We start from the raw sequence: 23709 nt of genomic DNA, 5'->3' as shown, positions 1-23709 counted from the left end.
ACCGTAATTCTTGCCTAGAAAGGCTACCTATACTATGGACAATTGAGCACAATTGAGCACAAATGTAAATAAAGGAGGTAGTCAGATTACACATGGTGCCAATGTTGATAGTGTCAGATCTGACCTTTGCTTCACATCTAGTTAGAAGTCTCCAAAAAAGTGTTGGGTACATAAGTGGACTTCAGTATTGCTTTTCACCCACAAACAGATAATTAGACTGAACAATTGAACCAAACTTTGGGGGATGCACACCTACATATTTGATTTCACAGACAATTTGGACTCCAAGCTATACCTAATAAAGTTTTCTTATAACAAAAGTTATCAAGAAAGCATCAGTATGTCCCCATTCAAGGCCCTACTATCAAAAACGCTAATGGTTCCAGTTTGTTAGAACAAGGTGGGTGAATACAAATGATTAGTTCCAGAGGGTATATTTATTAACACGAGGTATACAAATTATATATGAAACAATTAGTAATAGGTGTAGAATACATAGCTCAATACAAATTGAATAACATATATAAACCTAGTATATACTTTGGTATTTAATATTATCACTTATATTATCTATGTACGGAAGAGGGAAAAAAAACCTAGTTATTGTAGTTCAAATGAGCAAAACAAACAAAAAGGAGTAAATAGTATATACGAGGTATATATGGTGTTATACATGAGTGTCAAAATGAAATATGAAATAATAATAATAAACAAGTTGTGTAACATAACGTATATAGGGTGTTGTATGAACATGTATGAAAATTTCAGTTGGAAGACTCCTAATAATAATTTACACTTGAGATTCCTAACAGAGCTTCAAAACGAGAGTATTTGAAACAAACTAAAAAAGTGTGTATCTATCTCACTATCAAGGTGTCTTAGCTTCTGTATAACTACTACCTATATTCAATAACCTACACCCTATTAGAATTTCCATTTTTTCAACCTCTAAGAAAAAGGAAAACAGGAGAAAAGAAAGGGTTAACATATATTTAACTCAATATTTGAACTAGGAAAAAGTTTAGTTTGTACCATATACAAACATATTTTCTCCTTCTTGCTGCACATCTTCTGGTCAAGAATTATGGCCGCCATTTCCCTTATTTTCTTTACAATGCTCTTTCGAATCGAAAACAAAACGATGTCGTATTTGGCTAGCGAGCTTGAACAGACCATTTTTCACATGTTGGAATGAAATGTTGTCAGCTCCATCTCATAAAGTAACACAAATCTAAATTTGGAGGCATTAAGTTTTGAGGATGTTCTGAAGACAGTAGGGCGTCTGGCTTTTATCTTTCTAATGATGGTCTTTTATATGGTACTACCTGCAGGATCAAATAGTAGCAAATTCGGTCTCTGATACACTTCGTACAAAGCAATTATAAGTTTTCCAAAGAGAAAAAATCGAAGGCAATCCCAAGTTGTACCTGGTCATTGGCCGAAGAATCAGTAGAAGCTTTCTTTAATCTTTTTGCAGTAGGCATGCCACCAGACACCTCTCCTGGATGATTATCCACAAAGTTTTGATCGGAAACTTCTGCATAGAAGACAATGACAAAAGAACACCAAGTTAGCTCGACAACAGTTGAGTGAAAATCCTCTAAAAACGAAGTTATATTTCAAATAATATTCAAAAGCGCCCTGGAGGGTATTCATAGCCTTGCAATAAAATAACCAAAAGAACTAATTAAATCCAAAATACTAAACTGGACTGATTATCTAACATCTCATCCTACATGACCCCAAAAAAACTTAGAAAATTCGTAAGGTCCATAGAAATTATGAATCTTATTAAGTTAATATGTGTTAAATTCCTAGCAGGCAATGTCGAGGAGACTTCTTTAACAGAGAGTACGGCATCATGCACTTGAGATGGAACAGGAAGAATTCAACCTAGCCAAGGGATTGATCCTTGAATTAAACAAGCGGGATTGTGCCCTTAAGAAACATTTATTTGTTATTTCCTGCTTAATTATGAATGAATGAGTTATTCAGCTTTGTCAAAGGTAAGCTTTAAATCTCCTTATGCTCAAAGATTCAAATAATTTTGTCGTTTATTTGACCCATAACAGGGAAACTATTCTTCAGCAGTTTTTCTACTCTACAGGAAAATTGAGACCCATTAGAGTGTCACCAAGACTGCTCTTTTCTCTTCCTTCAACTCCAATCCTTCACATTCATGAAAGAAGACTAATTCCTTATGCCTCATGGCTCCTCTAATTCAAGTAAAGTGTTATTATCCCAAGAATTGTCTGCTTATTCATTCTGAAACAGCAACTGACTACTGTCCTAGAATTAGCACCATCACTCTGGCTTCATCTTGCAGTTCATCAATATCCAGAATGCAGTCCATCATAATACATCTACTCGGTTTTATTCGTTTTTTCCACTAATACATTGTACAACAATGCTCATCTAACTTTAAATAAAATACTTCCTACCTTTTCACTTATAAATATACATCAAGCAACTTCAAATAGAAAAGATATGCAATCAGTCATCCATGAATTATAAATTGTGAACTTGCATGAAGAATTGTGACCCTAAATCTTGTGTCCCTAGCATAAACACTAAAAATCATGCAATGGGAAGAAAGTATCACGACACTGCAAATCATGTCGAAACTGTCCCATTAATACCATTACTAAGAAGATAACAATGCTAAAACTATCCCATTAATATATTAGAATATAAAGAATTTCCATTGCTAAGAAGATAACCATATTAAATCTATCCCATTAACATATTTGAATATAGAGAATTTCTAGTGGTAAGAAGATCACCATGTTAAAACTATCCCATTAATATATTAGAATATAGAGAATTTTCATTGCTAAGAAGATAATACAATATCCTAAGCTTGATGTACCAATTTGACAACTCACATGCTGTAAGTCATATTTAACTCCAGAAACCCTCTCATATTCTTCTTACCTCCAGAGGAAATACATTTGATGAACACAAAATTCAAACAAACACGTAATAAGAATGGAAAAAAAATTTGCAGGACTTCATGTGGTGCAAGCAAAGTGGCAAACTAGTGGGAACACCACGAAGAAATCGTCATATTGGTACATCAATCACAAAACTAACTCAGAAAAATGAGTGCCCCTGAAGGGTGCCAAAGATGGTGAGTACTAGAACAATTATTGCAAAAACCTTCACCATTACAAAATATGATTTCAAGGAACAACAATAAAACGTGAAGTATATAGTCAATCACTATCGCTATGTACATGCATAGTGCGGATATAGGTTACAGCTTTTGATGTATAAATTAGAAGGTAGAATCAATGATCGATGAGTTCAGGTTTGTGTCACTGCCAGAGGCTGGGAGGGTATATAATGTACTTAGACAACAGAAAATAGTATTTAAGAATTAGCATAACAGAGTATATAAAACATATGACATCAATGAAAATTACCTGTAATTATTGTATAAGACTCACGACAGCATGGAGGGATCTGCTGTGAACTTCTGGCAGATCGATAGGAGTTTTTTGTGTTTCTTAAGTGTCTCCTATCACTAAAACTTCCAGATTCTTCAAGGAAATCAGGAGTCTCCGGAGTACACTGTTTTCCTGCAGAAGGAAAACGATTTATCCAAACATCGTCTAAAATAGCAGGAGAATCGGCTATCCTTTCCAATAAAGGATCATTCCTCCCAATGTTAGCCCAGGAGGCATCTTGAAGGACCATCAACTAAAAAATATATATAACAAGAGCAAATCATTAAGGAAGTAGAGGAATGAGATAGGGGAACTCACTCCCACTCTTGCTGTGGATGTATTGCCTCACCTCTGAAGAAGATATATGAGGCATGCTCGGCCTACAACGCATTTTCTGTTTTGAGGACAAAGCTTGCAAGCGTCTATATTGATGCAACTCTTGAACAAAAGATGCTTCTAAAGAACCAAGATATGATCTGTGTTTCTCATCTGTCCAATGTGTTTGCACCTGTTCATAAATTTCCAATTAAGAACCCCATTTCCGCCTTTCCATTCAATTGTGAAAATTTGCAGCTCAAAGAAAAATGTCCCTAAAGTTGGATCAAAAGTTTTTTTTAACTAAAATTAGGAGGACATGACTCTGATCGACAATTAATGAAACCATTCCCCATTTTTTTCACATGAAACTTTCAAATTGTTCCCTAATATAGAGTTCAATCCTTAGGCTTAGATATTCAAAATGAATCCTGTATAAACAGAACTGCTAAAACTTGAGAAATTCAAAGAATCAAAGGTTCATTTAACAAAAAATGAACCTAAAAGACTTGACTCAAAATTCATCCATGATTTAATTTGAAGAAGCCCAAACACTAAAACTGATACCCCACAGAAAAAAAAAATTAGAGTAATAACAAAATCGAGCATTGCAAAAGAATTTCTCCTCCATGGCCATTGAAGCACAAAGGGAAAAACGGTAAACACAAGGCATTGAAACTACAATAATATACAAGTACATACCACCCCTGTATTGGAGGTTTAAAATAAACCCAAATGGGAGGTACACCAAGACCACTTCAGCATTAAAAATATCTAAAGAAACAACAAAAATCTCTCATAATCAGACATATTAGTTTCCAGTACACAAAAAATAGGTCACACACCACACGATCTCCAAGTGCTACGTTGAAAGGGAAAACAAAGTACAATCAACACACAACTCGTTCATACCGAGGAAAACCCACATCATACTTCCAAGAAACAGCAAAAAACAAAAGGCAAAAGAGTCGGAAACTTACCGCATCCAGTTGCAGACAGCGATGAGAAGGAAAATCCTTGAAGCGATCAACAGTAAGGGAAGAAGAGTAGGATTGGGAGTTCAAACAAGTCAAGTCGCTGGCAGAGGACGGGGAGGGTGGTTGTCGATCTACAACCGGCGGCGACATGGACGACGGCGTATGAGGAAGATGTAGAAGATGGTCGCCCATTATGAATGGATCAAAGATGGAAGAAAAGCAAATAAAGGAATGAAATCAAAGAAAAAGGAATCGTGAGAGAAAATTTAGGTCCGAAACCCTCTCGGGATTCAGGGTCGTGCAGAAACGGGGAGAGAGAGAGAGAGAGAGAGAGAGAGAGAGAGGCGCAACCCAAATAAAAGGCTCCACATGGGCTACGCTTTTACACGTGTAAAACCCGTCAGCTTAATGCCACGTCATCCGGATATAAATATCTTGGCCCAATGTCAGCCAGATATTTTTATCCGCACACATTAAGATGTGCATTGGAGATAGAATTATAAATTAGAAACGACTCCCTCACCGCCGTTTCTCCACGCGCTAAACCGATATTTTTTCGCGCGTGATCTTCACGTCATCTCACTTTCTTATTCGTTAAGAAAGATTTTAAAAAATAAAAGTCAAAATTACTATTTAACCCTTTCAAAACTTGTTTCTATTAATTTTTGGAATATTTTTTTTAAATATCTTCCTTCTTTTTAAATTTATATTAATTATAAATTTGTTTCCTTTTTCTATTATAAAATTTTAATTAATTTTTTAAATCATTTTTGTTTGGTTGGTTTGACCGTGATTCTGAAAAATAATAATAATAATAATTAATTCAATTTTATGTCTAATAAATCTTTAAATTTTTAATTTTTGTATGTAATTTATAAATTATCGTCAATGACTATGGGTACGAATTTCTTCTTTAATTTTAATATTTCTTTTAACATAAAATTCATTTTATTGGAAGAATTTATTAGAATAAAATAAAAAAAAATAGTTATATTTATTTTATTTTAGTTTGTTTATATAATTATGACGTCAGCATGACGTAGGAAATTATGAGACACGCTCCACGCGAGAGTGGAGGCGGCTCATTCCGTCTCCCATTTTGATTTCTTTAAGAATTTAAAATTTTATATTTTGTCACTTCCATTATTTTAATTTTCATAAGTTTAAAATTATTTTATTTTAATATCCATATCCTAATTCTACTTTACAATTGATTGATCAAGATATCACTTTTTTTCTTTATAATTTAATTTTTTTATTTTGATGAACGCATAAATTAATCACCGAATAACTTTACCAAAACTCATCTTAACGTTATCCTCATTTTTCTTTAAAATTTTATCACCTTTCTACTGATTCAATCTAGGTCAAAATGAGAAAAGAGAGACCAACTCGTGAGGACTAGAAAGATTTCGATGATTCTAATTATCTTGTTAAAGTCTTTTTCAAAATAGTTTTTCGAGTCATCTCGGCTAACACTCCAAAAGATGCAAACACCTGTTTACCTCGTTCAATGGTTGGGAATTGGCTGAACAGGAGGAATCTGAACTTGGGATTTGAGAAATGGAATAGATAGAGCCCCACAAGTTGAGAATCCATTGTCTCAATCAGTCCTCCAACATAGGAGAGGGCAATCTAAGCTAAGGGGAAGGTGATAATTAATGAAAGTGCACTGCCCGAATCAAAGAGACATTCTTCCGATTTTCGAGGTGATCAGCAAAAAAAAAAAAGTGTTTGGTTGAATGGTCTCAATAAATACTGTTTCTGCTGTAACATTTAACTTAAACTCATGAACCTGTTACGTATCACCATTAAAAAAAAAGTATTTTTTGTAACAATTTTAAGATTAGGAACACTAAGTCTAGTGATTAAAAAAAAAAATCTTTATGAAATCAAAAGTTTTATTCTTTCTCTCAAAATCAAACGTCTCATTATTTCATTTTCTTTAAATAGTTGAATGATATATATTATACAAACTCAACTAATGTTGTTTTTAGTTATTTTCATCTTTTAAATCTTCGGTATCTCATTTCATCTCCCTTCTATGTCTAGTTTCAGTATTGATTTATGGCAACATGTTCATAAGTCGGTTTTCATTTGTTAGAAAGAATTCGTTGCTATTTTACTCGAGCAACTTAAAAATAGAGAATTGGGACTTCGTTATTGCACATTTTTAGCTCTTTTTTGCTTTCGTGTTCTTACCGTTGCGTAAAAAAAAAAATTCAGTTAAGTGGTTTTCACACATAGCTACAAAATTGATGTCACATCCAAATCATATAACTTTAAGCACTAGTGTATGGCATTCTAATTTTACAACAAAAGCTATGATTATAAAAAGCATATGACTAGAAAATAACATTAAAAAAATAATAATAAATACTATAATGGAACAAGATAAAGCAAATTTAGAATAAAGTAATAATAATGCATTATGCATTATCATGACATTTTTGTTCCAAATAAAATATCTAAATGCACTTTTTTGAGTTTGTTTCTTAAAAAAGTAAACATAATATCATGGGAATGTCATAACCAATAATGCTTTTTTATCTTCGGAAAAAACAATGATTTTTTATAATTCAATGACATAAGTTCATTTGACGGCAAAATGACATATTTACAAGGTGACATGCATAATGAGATCAGAATTTAGGATAATTTTTTAGCTTTATTTTGAAATGTTTAAAATAATATACTTTTTAAGATTATTTGTGAAGTTTATGATTACAAAATTTGCTTGAATTTAGGATTAGGTTCATTTATTTAATAATTAATTGTATTATTGTGAGATCCCACATTGGTTGGGGACGAGAACGAAACATTATTTATAAGGGTGTGAAAACATCTCCCTACGAGTCGTGTTTTAAAAACCTTGAGGGAAAACCTAGAAGAAAAAACCCAATTAAGATAATATCTGCTAGCGGTTGGGCCATTACAAATGATATCAGAATCAAGTACCGGGCGATGTGCCAACGAGGAGGATAAGTCTCAAAGGGGGTGGATATGAGGCGGTGTGCCACCAAGGATGCTGGGCTCCGAAGAGGAGTGGATTGAGGTGTCCCACATCTCTTGAAGAAGGGAATGAAGCGAGAACACTGAGCCCCGAAGGGGGTAGATGGTGAGATCCCACATCAATTGGTGAGAAGAACAGAGCCGGGGTGGATACGAGGCAATGTGCCACCAAGGACATTGGGCTCTGAAGAGAGATGGATTGAAGTATCCCACATCCCTTGGAGAAGAGAATGAGTGCCCACGAGGACATTGGGCTCCGAAAGGGAAGTGGATTGTGAGATCTCACATCGATTGGTGAGAAGAATGGAGCATTTTTTATTAGATTGTGAGATCCCACGATACGATATAATTAAGTGATATTGGCTCAAATTAGACCACCCTATTACCTTCAATGATATTGTCATAGTCTATTTATATGAGGATTGACTTGGGTTTTCTTTCCATTCTTCTTAATAGGATTAGATGAAGGTTGAATCGAGTGTCTTTGCCTTTTATTGGGTTGTGGGCATTGGAGGTGGATGCTTACATGATCTCATCTCTCCCCAGCCCAACTCGAGGCGGGCTTTTGGGCGTTTGGGCTACTAACTTCATCTAGGCTCAATCTAGTTTCGGGTCAGGTATTATAAAGAGACATTCTTAGGCATAAAAGGTATAATAAAACATAAAACTTCTTGAAGTTATCCATATCAGAATCATCCATCAAATGTCTGGAAACAATATTTCAAAATGCTTCAATCCTTTTTAATCAAATGATGGTATCCAACGTATCATCAGAAAAGTGAAACTACAAATACCTTCGACCAAAAGGTTAGAGATTTCAATCCTCCGTCATCGAAATAATAAAGAAAAACCGAAAAATGCAAGCATTTTTAAGTAAGAAAATGGCTCAGAACTCCCAAGTAGTTTCATCTAAAGGCCATAACAGTGAAGTGTGGATTTGCCATGTAGCCATCATCATAGGTTAATGAGGGCTATGCGATCAACTACAGTAAGAAACTTAACAGTGAAGTATATTCTTATGTACAGCTCAAGAACTAGTAGCCTAGTGTAAAGCTTTACGACAAAATATCCGACCAGCTCGAACAATCAAGGGGGTCAGGTCAACCTTGCAAAAGATGTCCCATTTGATTTCCATGCATCCATCCTACTGCTTGAGGACCCTTTCGATGGCAGCAATATAGAAATCTTTTGGCATGGTACCAATGACACTTTCACACTTCTCCCCATTCTTGAACAACATAACCACAGGAACAGCCTTAATTTCATAGTCTTCGGCTATTTGCAAATCTTTGTCAGTATTGAGTACAAAGCATTTGAGCTTCCCCTCATAGTCAGCAGCTAGCTCATCGATGACTCGATGCACCATTCTACATGGTCCACACCAACTAGCATAAAATTCAACTAGAACAGGGATTCCACTCTCTAGAATCATTTTGTTCCATGACTCTTTAGTAACCACCTCAGCTGTGTATGCCAATACAAGATTATTCAGAGAGGAATTCTTGAGATGGAAATCCAAATAGTTACCCCAATTTTATCAATTAAAAACTGAACAAAAATGACATCAAAAGTATTAATACTAAAGTTCTTGCAAGAGAGTAACTACTAATCATACCATATGTGAAAACCCTTAATCAACTAGCAATTTCCATACTATACAGTAAGGTTCGACCATTACTAGAGACCAATGGATTACAAAGAATAGTTTATAGGATAAAGAAGCCCTTGAACAAGGGAGAAAGGATGAGTTTCAATGATGCAAAAACATAAGACCATCATCATAGTATATTCATACAAGATACTGATTCCACAGGTAAAAATTTAAAAAAAACAAAAAAATAACCCAGTATACTGCATACATACTTGAAACAAGAAAAGAGATGAAGTAGTAATATCACCAGATAACATCATTCAGAAACAAATGTCAAAATTGGGTAAGTCTATGTGTAATGATGGGGAACATACAACAAGACCTTATATTTATATATATATTCTTTATAAAAGTAAGAAACACAATGAATGAAGACTGAGCAAAAATAATCATACTACCGTTTCATCAAGATGTAGTCCAGAGAGTTATTAAAGACATTCTAACTTTGTCAGAACAAAGAACAAAGATTTACTCTCTATACTTGGAATGCTAAGTGTCTTCAGTAACTATGAAAAAGAAGAACAAACTCATAAAAAAAAGTTCTAAACATTGCATTAAAAACTAGTAATTCAAGCTGATAACAGGAGTGATCATGCATGACAAGCTCAACAAAAATCATATGCAAGTGTAGTTTACTAAGCAGGTACAAAAAAAACATTAACTTGTAAAGTGCAGTTCGTTCTATGTCAAAAACAAGTAGGGTTTCCACAAGTAAATGGACATCTGATAGCTATGAAACATATTCATCCATGCGCTGTTTCTATTCAGATCATCAAGCAGGGCATGATTGAAAACCCTAATAATGCATTAGTTACTCCCTTCCTTTCCCGTAGTTACCACAAAAAGTTACCATGAAGTAGCAATTTCGGAATTGCTCTCGTTAAAAGCATCATAATACACCAAGTAAAAAAAAAAAAAAAGGCAAAACGTTTAGATATTGAAACACTACACAGAGGAGACAATCAAATTTTTTCCTAAGATTTGTACGCGTGTTGCGCAATTCATTGAACAGATCTTGAAATCTTTTTATTTCAGGAATTTGCGACAATTCCAGCATTCCTTCACACCGCAAATTTAAGATTGGACCTCGAAATAATACGAGCATTACCAACATTACTTTTAACTGTCCGTAAACTAGCATAATTAGAGGAAAAGGCAAAACATATGATCGGAATCAGAGATTAAATTGAAAACCATCTCATATGTAATCGAAGTCAATCTCCTTGTAGCTCAGTCATTTAAATCCTCATCAACAATCACATTTATTGTACTAAATCTAAAATAAGAAAACCACAACAATCAAGATCTCATCCGCCGCACACAAAGACAGAAAGAGTGAGATCAACATCTAGAACGTAGTAAAACCTACACTAACTCATTCATTTCAGCAGAAAATTAGAGAAACGTACCAAACAGGCGAGTACAGCATACAAACAAAACAACACAAAACGTAAAGCGAAAACAAACAAAAGTAGAGCGAAGAGAAAAACCTTTAGCCTGACTGACGCATTGAACGTTGAGTGTGAGAGAAGCATTTCGAGCCCTAATCCGGCGATGGAGACGCAGATTGGAAGGAGGCGAGAAAAAGCAAAGTGAATTGAGGTTAGAATGGGAGGAAATGCGATTGGGAAGGGTTTGAGGAACGGAGAAAGGCAAGTAGGAGGCCATGGACAAGAGAGAAGGAGGAGGAGCAGAGGAGCAGAGAAGCAAAGGAGATCGGAAATCAAACGGCATGCGAAGTAAAAACAGATCAGTGGGCAGAGCCGCAGAAAGAGAGACGGAAGGGAAGTGGAGATTTGACGCGTCTTTTTTTTTTCATTAATTTTTTTAATTTACGTTTTCTGATACGTAAGTTCGCTGAAAGCGATGAGTGCCCTTAAGACTGAAACGTGTGGTTATTATAATATTTTTATTTTTATTTTTTTAGATATTAAAATTAGACAGTTTGATAGGGTTGTTAATACGATACGGATTAGATTTTTTTTTTTTAATTTGGGTTTTAAATTTTTGAAAAATCAAAAAATTAATTGTTAACATATTTTTAGTTGAGAACCCGACCAACCTACAAATTGGGTTACAATCCAATCTCATCTTATTTTTTAAAATATATATATATATATATATATATATATATATATATATATATATATTTAATATTTATAACCGAGGTTAGCTATACATTTTCATTTATAAATGTTTAATATTTAAATTTATAACATTTTAGTTATTAACGTAGATAATTATAAGTTTTGTATTATGGAATAGTTTATATATTTAGCACTATTCATCAAATTTCATCAAAGTATTCATAAAAATTCAAGGATAAGAAATAAATTCTAAATTTAATTTAATTTTTAACGTTAGTATTAAGAATATTTTTTAAAGATTATTCCAATATTAAGTCAATGACGAGAATCTTTTTAACGATTATTCGAACGTTGGTCTAATTGGATGAAGTTGAAAGTTTAAACATCACTATTTTCGCTAGTATACTTTAACCGACCAAATCAATTGAAGGGTTATAATAGTTTTATATTTTGCATATAACTTTATTTTATTATTATTTATTTTTTTTTTTGTCTACCGATTGTAAAACAAAAAATAAAAATATAGGCACGGTTTGATAACTACTTGATTTTTTTTTTTTGAAAAGTTATTAAAATTCTTAATTAAATATCAAAAATCAAATTTAAACAGGTCTGAATCTTTATTGTTTTATTTCGACCTCGACATATACATTTTTTCTCACATCTTTATCAACGTCTAAAGTTGAGATATGTTCGTCTAAAAAAGGAAATATGTGTTAAAATTTTGAACATTTGACTTTATAAAAGGACTAACTATATATCTAAAATTGAGATATGTTCGTGAAATATTCGTCTAAAAAGGTTAAAATATTATTCCGTCCTTATAATTTGAATCTTTTATCCATCTTTATTCTCGGTGCTTAGAGTAAATCTTTAAATTAGTCCCTACAATCATGAAATTTTCAAATGAAACAAAATAATAAATAAACAAAGAAACAAAATAATAAATAAACAAAGAATAAAATAAAAAAAGAAATGAAAAATGAAAAAAATCAAAGCACGCCCAGTGGGACTCGAACCCACAATCGCCTGATTAGAAGTCAGACGCCTTATCCATTAGGCCATGGGCGCTTTTGTTTAAAAATTAACTATTAATTATTTATAATATATTTTTCTTTGACTTCTTTATTTCAAAAGGTACAAAATTATAATTTAAATAATTAAAATGCGTCCTAATCTTAACAAACCCTTTTCATTTTGTTGAAAATATTTAATGAATTTTTTTATAGTCAAATGAAATTTAAAAATTTTAAATGATCAAATAAATAACGATTTGTAACACCCTCGATCCACCGCTAGCAGATATTATCTTTTTTGGATTTTCTTTTTTGAGCTTCCCCTCAAAGCGCTTTAAAACGCGTCTGCTAGGGGAAGATTTCCACACTGTTATAAATGGTGGTTTGTTCTCCTCCCCAACCAATGTGGGACATCACACGGTTGATTTAGTGAAATTCGAACACGGCCGATGAACAAGTATACGAGATTAAGTAATAGTAGAAAGAACCAGGGAAGGAGCATCCAATTTCCATAGAAGAAGAGCTTTTATTCTTTGATTATTTTGAATGTTACACAGCACATTGAAACAAATGAGCAGCAATCATCCTTGTTGCTAACAACAACTACTATAACAGAGACATATCTGTTGCATACTGCAATTTTACATTCTAAATACACCAAACTTTGTATCTTCGGGGGCACGGTTCTGGGAAGCCGAGATGCACAGCCCGATAACCTTTCTTGTGTCGGCTGGGTCGATGATTCCATCGTCCCACAGCCGAGCTGTGGAATAATAAGAACTTCCTTCTCGCTCGTATGCGTCGACTACCTTTGCCTTGAATCTTTCCTCCTCTTCTTTCTCCCACTGCCCAAACAAAGGTTATAGAAACTAGAACTTGGTGATCTTAGGAAAGAGTACTCATGTTCATCAGATTGAACTAAGCATTACCTGAATTCCTTGCTTCTTCTTATTGCTCTTTTCTATCTGACTTAGTACCCCAGCAGCCTTTATATTGCAAATGTAACATTTTCTCAAGAAATTAGTGAGTTTTAATGACTATGCTAAGGTTGTTAACAAAATACAGCTCTTAGAAACAAGACAGATAATAAGACATACACATGATTAAGGAACAAGTAAATGTCAGTAGTGCAACCTAAAACTTACTTTTTATAACCGCCCAAGCCCACCGTTAACAGATATTCTCCTCTTTAGACTTACCCTTTCAGGCTTCCCCCTCAAGGTTTTTAAAAAGCATATGCTAGGGAGAGGTTTCCATACCCTTATAAATAATGCTTTGTTTCCCTCTCCACCCCCTTCGGGACCGAGCGTCCTCGCTGGCACTCATTCCTCTCTCCAATCGATGTAAGATCTCGCAATCCACCCTCATTTGGGGTTCGGTGTTCTCGCTGGCACACCGCCTGGTGTCTGGCTTTGATACCATTTGTAATAGCTCAAGCGCACCGCCAGCAGATATTGTCCTCTTTGGGCTTTCTCTTTCAAGCTTCTCCTCAAGGTTTTTAAAATACGTCTACTAGAGAGAGGTTTCCACACCCTTTATAAAGAATGCTTCGTTCCCCTCTGCAACAGATGTGAGATCTCACAATCCACCCCCCTTTCGGACCCAACATCCTCGCTAGCACTTATTCTTCTCTCTAATCAATTTGGAATCTCACAATTAACCCCCTTCGGAGCCTAGCGTTCTCGCTGGCACTCGTTTCTCTCTACAATCGATGTGGGATCTCACAATCCACCCCTCTTTGGGGCCATCGTCCTCGCTGGCACTCGTTCCTCTCTCCAATCGATGTGGGATCTCACAATCCACCTCCTTTCGGGGCCCAGCGTCTTCGCCGGTACACCGCCCGGTGTCTGGCTCTAATACCATTTTTAACAACTCAAGCCCACCGCTGGCAGATATTATCCTCTTTGGGTTTTCCCTTTCAGACTTCCCTTCAAGGTTTTTAAAACGCGTCTGCTAGGGAAAAATTTCCACACCCTTATAAAGAATATTTCGTTCCCCTTTCCAACCGACGTGGGATCTCATAATCCACCCCCCTTTGGGACCCAACATCCTTGCTAGCACTCGTTTCCCTCTCTAACCGATGTGAGATCTCACAATCCACTCCCCTTCGGAGCCCAGCGTCCTTGCTGGCTCTCGTTCCCTTCTCTAATCGAGGTGAGGTCTTTCACTTTCATACTCGAGTGTGAGAAATTTGGTCTACTAATATGGGATTACTTAGCATACATAATGCCATATCTTATGTTATAAACATAATAACGAGACATATAGTATTTTACGAGATAAACCCCCCTGGAAACCACACATTGACAACCTTATCTATCCCTTTATAAATACATCTATATGAACATCATAATCAGAAAGCTGAGATTTTAGAGAAAAAAATGCCAGAAAGAAATTGAAACTTCTTATATACTGTGGTTCCCAGCATAGTAAAGGAGAAATATAGAGCAGAGATTGGAAATATCAGCACAAAATCTACCTGAGCACCACCCATCACAGAGATTCGCGCATTTGGCCATAAGAACAAAAAGTTGGGACTGTACGCACGACCACACATTGCATAATTTCCAGCACCAAAGCTTCCACCAACGATGATAGTAACTTTAGGGACCTATTTTCGTCAAATTCAATTAGTGAGAAGATAAATCAGGGAGAAACCATTTCAATAGCTAGTTTGTTCTTTCTTTTTTAGTACCAAATCACAGGGAAAATTCAACCAAATGAGTAGCTAAAGACATCTATCTGAAATGCTATACAGTGGCTTTTTAGCTGACATAGTATTATTTTGATACCACTAGTTTTAACGTCCAAGCGTCAACGGTCGAATGTTCTAAATTGTTTATAATTAAACTAGATATATATTCTCTAAAATCTCATGAAACACAAAACAGTATTTAATCATGACCATAAGATATCCAATATAACAAAGTTGGACAAGACCAAGTAGAACATCTAGTAGCGCCGCAGTAATATACAAGACAACAAAGGCATCTGTTTCAACCTCTATCTAGTGATTAGGAAGATTACCAATAAAAAGCCTCCCCTACTAGTCGAAATAGCATATCTAGAATTAGGTAGTTGAAGGGGCCATATATTCAATCAAACAAAGTTACAAGAGCACAAACAATTGAATAATGAAAAGAATAACCATCAAATTTACACTTGTCTTTCCTCAGCCGCGAGTGAGGAGGTCAGACTAATAAGCGAGAAACGTCGACTTTGATGCGCTAGCTTACTAATAATAATGGGTTTCTTCAGCTTGACAAAAATCTATTCCATTATTCAATAGCATATGTGCTACTTACTAGTCGAAACTCGGAGAGACATCAAGATGAGTGATTTATTTGACTCTCAGCTTATTGATTCATTTCGGGTATATCAAATACCAACAAAATCGCAAGAACACAGTAACCTCATCTCAGACCACTTCCTAGGTACCAGTCACCGGTCATCACATCAATATCTAGCCTATTTTCAGGGGTTCTAGCATAATGGATGTGTAGATATCAGTCGCAGCATTCAAATAATTTTTGACAATAAGAAAAGGTTGGAGACTGACCTTTGCACAAGAAACTGCCATGACCATTTTGGCCCCTGATTTTGCAATACCATTTGCTTCAGATCTTGAGCCAACCTGCCAAACTAATAACATCACCTACCAGCTTCCACCAATCTCGACAACTTCTCTTTAATAAGAAATACAATTGAAACTAAAAGTAAATCCACACAAAACGATAACAAGAACAATTTACCATTCTATCCAGAAAAGACAAACATATAGTTTAATTTATTTACACACATGGGCAAAATGAACAATTCTCAAAACTTCAAAGATGAGCAAACGGAGAATTACTTAAAAATAATTTGGACTTTATTCAGGGATCTGAGAGAAAAAAACAGTACTAATTTTAAATAAATGAAAATGGCGCCTAAGCTACCTTTTTCTTGGATAATAAACATAGAGATATGTTCACATAAAGCCAAAAGAACAACCTAAGGACAAGGGGTAGAGATAACCCTTCCCCAAAGCTCAACTAAAGGAAGACCTTCTAGTTGTTAATAATCTTGGGAAAGCTATAATTACAAAAGAAACTTGTGTGATTTGTGCACCATCAAGAGGCACTATGCTGCACATACATACAAAAGCGTATGCAAATGTCTGATAGTTTAAGCCTTCTATCCATGTTACATATGCTAGAAGGAGAATCTGCACAGCCCAAGTCCATCGCTAGCAGATATTGTCCTCTTTAGGTTTTCCCTTTCGAGTGTCCCCTTAAGAGTTTAAAACGCGTTTGCTAGGGAGAGATTTCTACACCCTTATAGAGAATGCTTCGTTCTCCTCCCCAACCGATGTGGGATCTCACACAAATAGAATAAGGCATTAAGGCAGTGTTAATTGTAAGGATTGAACTGTCTTTTGTCCAAAAAGTGTTAGAGGTTATAGGCCCAACAGAATATATAGGAAGGAGGTTTAATGTGATAATATATTTGTGTTAAGTAGGAATGATCCTAGACTGTAACGATAGAATATTAGCCATAACTTAAAAACAAGTCATCTGAGAATTCTAACATGGTAAGTAAACGGATGTCACATACCATAAATCCAGTGATGTTCTGAAGAAAGACCAAAGGAATTTTCCGCTGTGTGCATAGCTCGATGAAATGAGCCCCCTTTAAAGCAGATTCGTTAAATAATATCCCATTATTTCCAATAATTCCTACAGGCTGACCAAAAATTCTGGCAAAGCCTGTAACAAGAGTCTGCAATCCATACAATTTAGATTATGAGCTTTAGAAAGATCAAGAAAGAACAAGTAAAAAGTAAGCAATTTAAGTTTTATGAATGCACTCACTGTTCCATATAGTTTTTTGAACTCATCAAATTCACTTCCATCAACAATTCGAGCTATGACAGAGCGAATATCAAAAGACTGTTTATGATCAGTAGGGGCAATGGACCGAAGTTCCCTGACATCATATAATGGCTCCTTGAAGTCTTCGTTTACGTTTTGCAGTTCATTTATCAAACCTTCTTTCCCAGCCATGTGTAGATTCTTAACTATGTTTCTCCCAAGAGCCAGAGCATGCATTTCATCTGCATAAAATTGTAAATTACACTTAGAATATTACAGAAATGAACAAGGAGAGATTTTTGTGCACTTTTTTTTCTAATCTAACCCAATTTTTACATGAATTTGCGTGGGAAGCACAAAAATGATTCCACTTCACACGAAAGGGTCCAAAAGTTTTTCTTTAGGTAATACAATATGATTTACAATATTGTTACGACGCTAGTAAACAGCACATACACATTAAGAAATGTATAACTTGACAAGTAACGAGGAACGAGAAACAAAACTATAATAACTTTAAAAGTTATGAACTTGATTCTCAAATCACAAATGTTCTAAATTACCTTGCGCAAAATAGTCAGAAACTCCAGATGTTTTGCAATGTACACTAGCACCCCCTAAGTCCTCTGCAGAGACTTCCTCACCTGTAGCAGCCTATTTTAACATCTTATCCAGAAGAAATAGAATTAGAGACAAAGCCACCACAATAGTTCAATGTCCTTTAAATTTAACAAGCATTCACAGAGATAAATGCAAGCTAATAGAAACACGAACTGACCTTCACCAATGGCGGTCCTGCAAGAAATATAGTGCCGTTTCCTTTGACCATCACGCTCTCATCAGCCATGGCAGGAATATAAGCACCCCCAGCCGTGCATGAACCCAATACAAGAGCTATTTGAGGAAGACCTTCGGCAGACATAACAGCTTGGTTATAGAATATTCTGCCAAAATTATCCCTATCAGGAAACACCTCGGCTTGCTTTGGAAGGAAAGCACCTCCACTATCAACCAGATAAATGCAGGGTAAATTGCATCTAGCAGCAATCTCCTGAGCCCTTAGATGTTTCTTGACTGTGATGGGATAGTAAGTCCCCCCCTTAACGGTGGGGTCATTGGCTACAAACATACAAAGTCGTCCATGAACAGGCCCTATCCCAGTGATTATCCCAGCAGATGGCAAGGGCTCATCATACAGTTCATGGCCTGCAAGCTACCCCATATTTTAAATTGAATGAAGGCATGCGTTTAAGAACAGTTCGTAGAAGTTCATCAAAGAAAGAAAATACTAAGGTAATTGGTGACAAACAACGGAGAAATTAACTGGATTGGCAGCAAAAAACCTGAGAAAGCTCAAGAAAGGAAGAGCCAGGATCAAGAAGGCGATCAATCCGCTCTCTGGGAAGTAGTTTATTTCGACTTTCATTTCTCTTCACAGCTTCCGGCCCGCCCCCAGCTAGAACCTGCAAGGCACATAATCACCCAAAGATCAACCGAAATCCCAATAGAAAGCACACACAACCCATTTCCAAAGGAGTAGGGTAGACCTTGTTGATATGGGAACGAAGCTCGGTAATGAATCCACCCATGGCCTCAGAATTTCGAGCGAAGGCGTCGGAGCTCCGATCAACGCCATCGGGAAGGACGCCCAAGCAGAATTCCCTCCTCCGAGGAGGAAGAATCTGGCCGGAAATCGATACCCATGAATTGGAGGTGAAAAAGGATGAAGAAGAAGCTGCTCTTCTCGAAAATGTTCTCAACATCTTCTCTCCGAGTTAGCTCCGATCAAAGATCAGTCCGATCGTTTTATCCCGCTCTCATCCTACCTGTAAGTTCTATCCGATTCGTTCTTTTTCTTAACAAATAAATAAAAATAATAAAATTGCCGTATTTAATTTGATCTCATTTTAATGATCACTAAACTTAGAATTTGAAAATTACTATAAAAAAGTCAAAAAATAATATTTTTAAGGGTATTGGGGTTTTGGATACGTTTCGAAGGGGATGAGATATTGAGAGCGTGGTGTTTCAATGGCGACTTACTCGATACCAACTGCTCTGCTCAAGCTCTCGCCCATGGCGGTACCTGCCACCATCACCGTTTCATCTCCGTCGTTTACTCTAACGGCATCCGAACAGCGGAAAACAATTGCCACGAAACTCTCGGCGACAGCCACGAGAACCCTCTCTCCGACTTCTCCTTCAACGCTATCGAGTTCCGGTACGATGGCTGCGAGTTCATCTCCATCTATGCCTCTCAAGAAGGTCCTTCTACGATATCCATTTTGCCATTTCTTCTTAACCTTATAAAATCATTGTGGGTTTTCCATTTCTTGGTGAATCAACGAGTAACTAATCTTGTATGATCGATTTTCTTAAGAATGTTTAGAAGAGGGAAAATAATACTGAACTCATGTGTGTGTGGGCAGGTTCTGGTTCCTATCGGATTTGGAACTGAGGAAATGGAAGCTGTTATTATAGTTGATGTTTTGCGTCTAGCAGGGGCCGCCGTGACTGTGGCGTCGGTGGAACCAGAGCTTGAAATCGAAGCTTCTGGGGGTATGAAATTGGTTGCTGATACCTTAATCAGTGCATGTTCCAATGAAGTTTTCGACCTTGTAGCTTTGCCTGTAAGTACTTTCACTTATAAGTAGAATTGCCCCCAAGTTCTAGACTGCTTCGGAATTGAGAATCCTTTTAGGACAATTAAGAAGTGAGACAACAGATACTAGAAGCATAAAATGGCTGGAAAGCTGTCGTATTAATACATTGGTTTAAATCTTACTTTAGTCATTAAACTTTCATATTCGTCTATTTCGATTCATGAACTTTCGAACATAATGAAACCATTTTTGTCTGCGTTTTTATTATTGTTATTATGTGTACAACACATTAGTAGGCTCAATATCAAATTAGAAACAGGTTTTGTGTTTTTTTCAACACGATGAATAAACTGGCTCTGAGGTCCCACATCGGATGGAGAGGGGAACGATTCCTTTTTTATAAGGGTGTGGAAACCTCCCTAGTAGATGTGTTTTAAAACCTTGAGGGGAAGCTCGGAAGGGAAAGCCCAAAAAGGACAATATCTGCTAACGGTAGGCTTGGGTTGTTACAAATGGTATCAGAACCAGACACCGGGCGATGTGTCAGTGAGGAGACTGAGTCCCAAAGGGGGGGTGGACACAAGGCGGTGTGCCAGCAAGGATGCTGGGCCTCGAAGGGGGGTGGATTGGGGGATCCCACATTGATTGGAAAGGGGAACGAGTGCCAGCGAGGACGCTAGCCTCGAAGGGGGCTAGATTGTGAGATCCCACATTGATTGGAGAGGGGAACGAAACATTCTTTCTAAGGGTGTGGAAACCTCTCCCTAATAGACACGTTTTAAAACCTTGAGGGGAAGCCTGGAAGGGAAAGCCCAAAGAGGACAATATCTGCTAGCGGTGAGTTTGGGCTATTACACTGGCTATGACTAAAATAGTTTTCTATTGAGGTTTAGAAACTAAAACAAATTATTTGAAAAGATGAGGTTAGAAAATAGAACTATTGAAGCCAAAATGTGCATAACTCGGTGGTAATTGACAAGTACCATCAACCAAGAGGCCATTGAATCTCTCTACCCCATTAAAAAGAACAATTGAAAGTTTATGAACCAACATGAAATAAGTATATGAGAATTCGTAGGTAAAACCAGGATTTGCACCCTCCTGAAAGTTTTTCTTTCTGAAACATATTGTTCAGTGGTTTTGTGGAGACATGACAGTGATATATTTCTTAATAGAACTGGCATAATTTAGCTATATTTCAGTCTGTAACAATTGTGGACTTGGGTTGTGATTTTCATTTGTTACCTTAAGCATCTCAGTGCTGTAAATGACATATCAATGTCACATAAGATTATGATAATTATGTGTTCATTGTTAGGGAGGGATGCCTGGCTCTGTAAGATTAAGAGATTGTGAAATACTGCGGAAAATTACCAGCAGACAAGCTGAAGAAAAGAGACTGTATGGAGCAATATGTGCTGCCCCAGCAGTCACCCTTCTGCCTTGGGGACTTATAAGAAGAAAACAGGTAGCTCAGTGTTGTCAAATTTGATTTCATCTAGTTCATTGGAAACTATGACTTTATGCAGGCTTACTAATTATGGTGTAGTTTGTTATTCAAGACAACATGTCACCCTGCATTCAATGACAAGCTCCCACAATTTTGGGCTGTTAAATCAAATATTCATGTGTCGGGAGAGCTCACAACGAGCCGTGGCCCTGGAACTACTTTCGGATTTTCTTTAGCTTTAGTTGAGCAGCTCTATGGAGAATCAGTTGCTAAGGAGCTTGGAGAATCTTTGGTGAGGTTTATTGTTGATCTTCTATATAATATTTTCTTGGTTATTTTTGGCTGTCGTTGTGAAACTCGAACAATCCCATTAGGTTACTTATTATTTCACTTGTAATCTTCATAGTCATGCTGAGCATTCAATTTACCTGGACGGTTTTTTTTTCCAATGCTATTATTCTCTCTCACATGAAACTTTCCTTTCGGAAATTATCGAACTCGCACGTTCTGTAACTAAATTGCTCGAGTTTGCTTTCTTGTGATTGTATGTCAGCTAATGGATTCTGAGAATGATTCCCCTCGAAAGGAAGAATTCAACAAAGTTGACTGGTCTGTTGATCATACTCCTCGTGTAAGTTGCCCTAAACTGTGTTTGATTTTTAAGTTTTGAAACTAAGTTACTCCGAAATCAATGCTCCAATTTGCTTGAATCACATAAGAGAATATTATGTGCATAGATTTTGCAACCTTAAATATTCTTTGTTTTCTTGCGCAGGTTCTTATCCCAATTGCAAATGGTTCTCAAGGGATTGAATTAGTAACCATTGCGGATATTCTGCGACGAGCTAAGGTGGATGTCGTGATTGCTTCAGTTGAAAAGTCACGTCAGATTTTAGCGTCGACGGGAACAAAAGTAGTTGCTGACAAGTTGATTAAAGAAGCTGCAGAATCAATATATGATCTAATTATTCTTCCGGTAATGCCATTGAAATTTCTGAAAAACTTGGTTGACTTTGATTACTCAATTCCAGACAGCTTGTTGCTTCACAAAGTGTTGTCTGGTCATTGGAACTGTTTGCCTATTTGCTGTATTCTCATAACCATTGTTGTGTTCTCTTCACATAATTAGTAAATTCGTCTCCTTTTCTTAATATAATTTATTAATCTTGTAACTTTATGAATGCCTTGCTACCATAATCTGTCCATCAGCAACAGAAGTTTCTTGCTTCGTTGTCGATTTAATAAGTTTTCGTAATCTTGTAGCTGTTTGTCCTTCATGCTTCTAGATATTCTTTCCTTTCGACTCAACGTCACAATTCCTGCCATAAAATTTCAGGGGGGAGCTGCAGCAGATGAGCGGCTTAGCAAATCCCGGATCCTTAAGAGAATGCTCAAAGAACAAGACTCCGCCAAACGAATATACGGTGCAGTCTGCTCTTCACCTGCAGTCCTGTTCAAACAGGGTCTACTGAAGGTAATATGGAAGCCCTATACCATCCTTCTGCTCCTACATGATTGCAAAGCTCAAATATTTGTATTGCCAAACAGGACAAAAGAGCAATTGCTCATCCATCTCTGGAAACCGAGTCGACCCATGAAGTAAATGCTGCAAAAGTAATTATTGATGGTAAACTGATAACGAGCAAGGGGTTTTACAATGTAATAGATTTTGCATTGGCTATTGTAAGCAAGCTTTTTGGCCATGCGAGAGCGAGAAGTGTAGCAGAAGGTTTGGTTTTTGAATATCCTAGAGCTGGATGATGTACCTGTCCTAAGTCCTTATAAAGGCCAGCGATCTGCCGATCTTCGAGTAACGGATAGTGTTCATACAGTTAACACTACCTTCACCTCCACTCTTGCTATCGAATCAAGGAAACTATCCAAGAGAGGATCATATTCAACCGTCTTATTGCCTCGAGACTGCCTTTGAAAAATAGTCAGTGATCACTGTAATTGTGAGCTGCAAGCATTGTGCAGGTTGATAATGTGTTGGCTGGGAGAAGGTATAAACGTCAAAATACGAGTACGTTAACCGAGCCTTGTGTGTAAATCTGTACATCTACAACCGGAGGAAATTCGGTTTAGAGCTGATTAACACAGCTGCTTTGTCTGAGAAGATGGGACATATTCGCTCCAAGTGAATTGTGTGACAGAGTTCCATTATGAAATCATGAACACAAAATTTCTCTCATTTTGTTTCTTTGAAGTTTCATCTGCACATTATTATAGTAATCTACCAGGGTTTCCACCCATCTTGAATTACCCAGCAGTTATTTATGTTGCAGCAATGAATGTA

General features: G+C 36.4%; 4 protein-coding genes and 1 non-coding gene across 6 annotated transcripts; 1 reads left to right on the top strand and 4 right to left on the bottom strand.

Moving 5' to 3' along the window:
• Positions 1 to 674: 674 nt before the first annotated feature.
• LOC111434473 lies at positions 675 to 5089 on the bottom strand. Of its 2 annotated transcripts, none has more exons than XM_023071882.1 (5): positions 4743 to 5089; positions 3768 to 3952; positions 3426 to 3581; positions 1428 to 1537; positions 675 to 1325 (listed from the first exon to the last, which is right to left on the bottom strand). In XM_023071882.1, exons 1-5 carry the CDS (start codon positions 4931 to 4933, stop codon positions 1290 to 1292), a joined length of 678 nt encoding a protein of 225 aa, XP_022927650.1. In that variant the 5' UTR covers positions 4934 to 5089; the 3' UTR covers positions 675 to 1289. The 2 variants fall into 2 exon arrangements, with proteins under 2 accessions (XP_022927650.1, XP_022927649.1); XM_023071881.1 differs by having other exon boundaries at positions 3768 to 3957; positions 4745 to 5089.
• Positions 5090 to 8472: 3383 nt separating this feature from the next.
• Positions 8473 to 11213, bottom strand: LOC111434657 (thioredoxin M3, chloroplastic-like). The gene is made up of 2 exons (XM_023072125.1): positions 10895 to 11213; positions 8473 to 9217 (listed from the first exon to the last, which is right to left on the bottom strand). Exons 1-2 carry the CDS (start codon positions 11136 to 11138, stop codon positions 8898 to 8900), a joined length of 564 nt encoding a protein of 187 aa, XP_022927893.1. The 5' UTR covers positions 11139 to 11213; the 3' UTR covers positions 8473 to 8897.
• Positions 11214 to 12489: 1276 nt separating this feature from the next.
• TRNAR-UCU lies at positions 12490 to 12562 on the bottom strand. Its single transcript has one exon. It is a non-coding gene; the product is annotated as a tRNA-Arg (tRNA).
• A 441-nt stretch (positions 12563 to 13003) lies between these two features.
• Positions 13004 to 19215, bottom strand: LOC111434666 (methylcrotonoyl-CoA carboxylase beta chain, mitochondrial). The gene is made up of 10 exons (XM_023072134.1): positions 18908 to 19215; positions 18704 to 18823; positions 18139 to 18573; positions 17924 to 18014; positions 17361 to 17602; positions 17104 to 17268; positions 16067 to 16141; positions 14987 to 15118; positions 13437 to 13493; positions 13004 to 13352 (listed from the first exon to the last, which is right to left on the bottom strand). The coding sequence occupies exons 1-10, from the start codon at positions 19121 to 19123 to the stop codon at positions 13149 to 13151; spliced, it is 1737 nt and encodes a 578-aa protein (XP_022927902.1). The 5' UTR covers positions 19124 to 19215; the 3' UTR covers positions 13004 to 13148.
• A 48-nt stretch (positions 19216 to 19263) lies between these two features.
• On the top strand, positions 19264 to 23665 carry LOC111434668 (protein DJ-1 homolog C). The gene is made up of 8 exons (XM_023072137.1): positions 19264 to 19625; positions 19790 to 19990; positions 21282 to 21431; positions 21526 to 21705; positions 21967 to 22044; positions 22189 to 22389; positions 22750 to 22887; positions 22962 to 23665. Exons 1-8 carry the CDS (start codon positions 19392 to 19394, stop codon positions 23172 to 23174), a joined length of 1395 nt encoding a protein of 464 aa, XP_022927905.1. The 5' UTR covers positions 19264 to 19391; the 3' UTR covers positions 23175 to 23665.
• The last annotated feature ends 44 nt before the right edge of the window (positions 23666 to 23709 follow it).

The sequence above is a fragment of the Cucurbita moschata genome, unplaced genomic scaffold (assembly GCF_002738365.1).
Source record: "Cucurbita moschata cultivar Rifu unplaced genomic scaffold, Cmos_1.0 Cmo_Scf00045, whole genome shotgun sequence".
NCBI classification, from domain to species: Eukaryota; Viridiplantae; Streptophyta; class Magnoliopsida; order Cucurbitales; family Cucurbitaceae; genus Cucurbita; species Cucurbita moschata.
This window is presented reverse-complemented; position numbering and strand designations above follow the sequence as displayed.

Excerpts from the sequence above, each read along its gene's own strand:
- LOC111434473 (XM_023071881.1), bottom strand. The coding sequence starts at position 4,933 with ATGGGCGACCATCTTCTACATCTTCCTCATACGCCGTCGTCCATGTCG. Across the intron at positions 1,538-3,425 it reads GTCTTATACAATAATTACAG|AAGTTTCCGATCAAAACTTT; the intron begins GTAATTTTCATT and ends TCTTCTATGCAG. Across the intron at positions 1,326-1,427 it reads ATTCTTCGGCCAATGACCAG|GTAGTACCATATAAAAGACC; the intron begins GTACAACTTGGG and ends TTGATCCTGCAG.
- LOC111434657 (XM_023072125.1), bottom strand. The coding sequence starts at position 11,138 with ATGCCGTTTGATTTCCGATCTCCTTTGCTTCTCTGCTCCTCTGCTCCT. Across the intron at positions 9,218-10,894 it reads ATGCGTCAGTCAGGCTAAAG|CTGAGGTGGTTACTAAAGAG; the intron begins GTTTTTCTCTTC and ends TGGCATACACAG.
- LOC111434666 (XM_023072134.1), bottom strand. The coding sequence starts at position 19,123 with ATGTTGAGAACATTTTCGAGAAGAGCAGCTTCTTCTTCATCCTTTTTC. Across the intron at positions 18,015-18,138 it reads CAGGACCGCCATTGGTGAAG|GCTGCTACAGGTGAGGAAGT; the intron begins GTCAGTTCGTGT and ends ATGTTAAAATAG. Across the intron at positions 15,119-16,066 it reads TGGCAGTTTCTTGTGCAAAG|GTCCCTAAAGTTACTATCAT; the intron begins GTCAGTCTCCAA and ends TGACGAAAATAG.
- LOC111434668 (XM_023072137.1), top strand. The coding sequence starts at position 19,392 with ATGGCGACTTACTCGATACCAACTGCTCTGCTCAAGCTCTCGCCCATG. Across the intron at positions 21,706-21,966 it reads AGGAGCTTGGAGAATCTTTG|CTAATGGATTCTGAGAATGA; the intron begins GTGAGGTTTATT and ends ATTGTATGTCAG. Across the intron at positions 22,888-22,961 it reads TCAAACAGGGTCTACTGAAG|GACAAAAGAGCAATTGCTCA; the intron begins GTAATATGGAAG and ends ATTGCCAAACAG.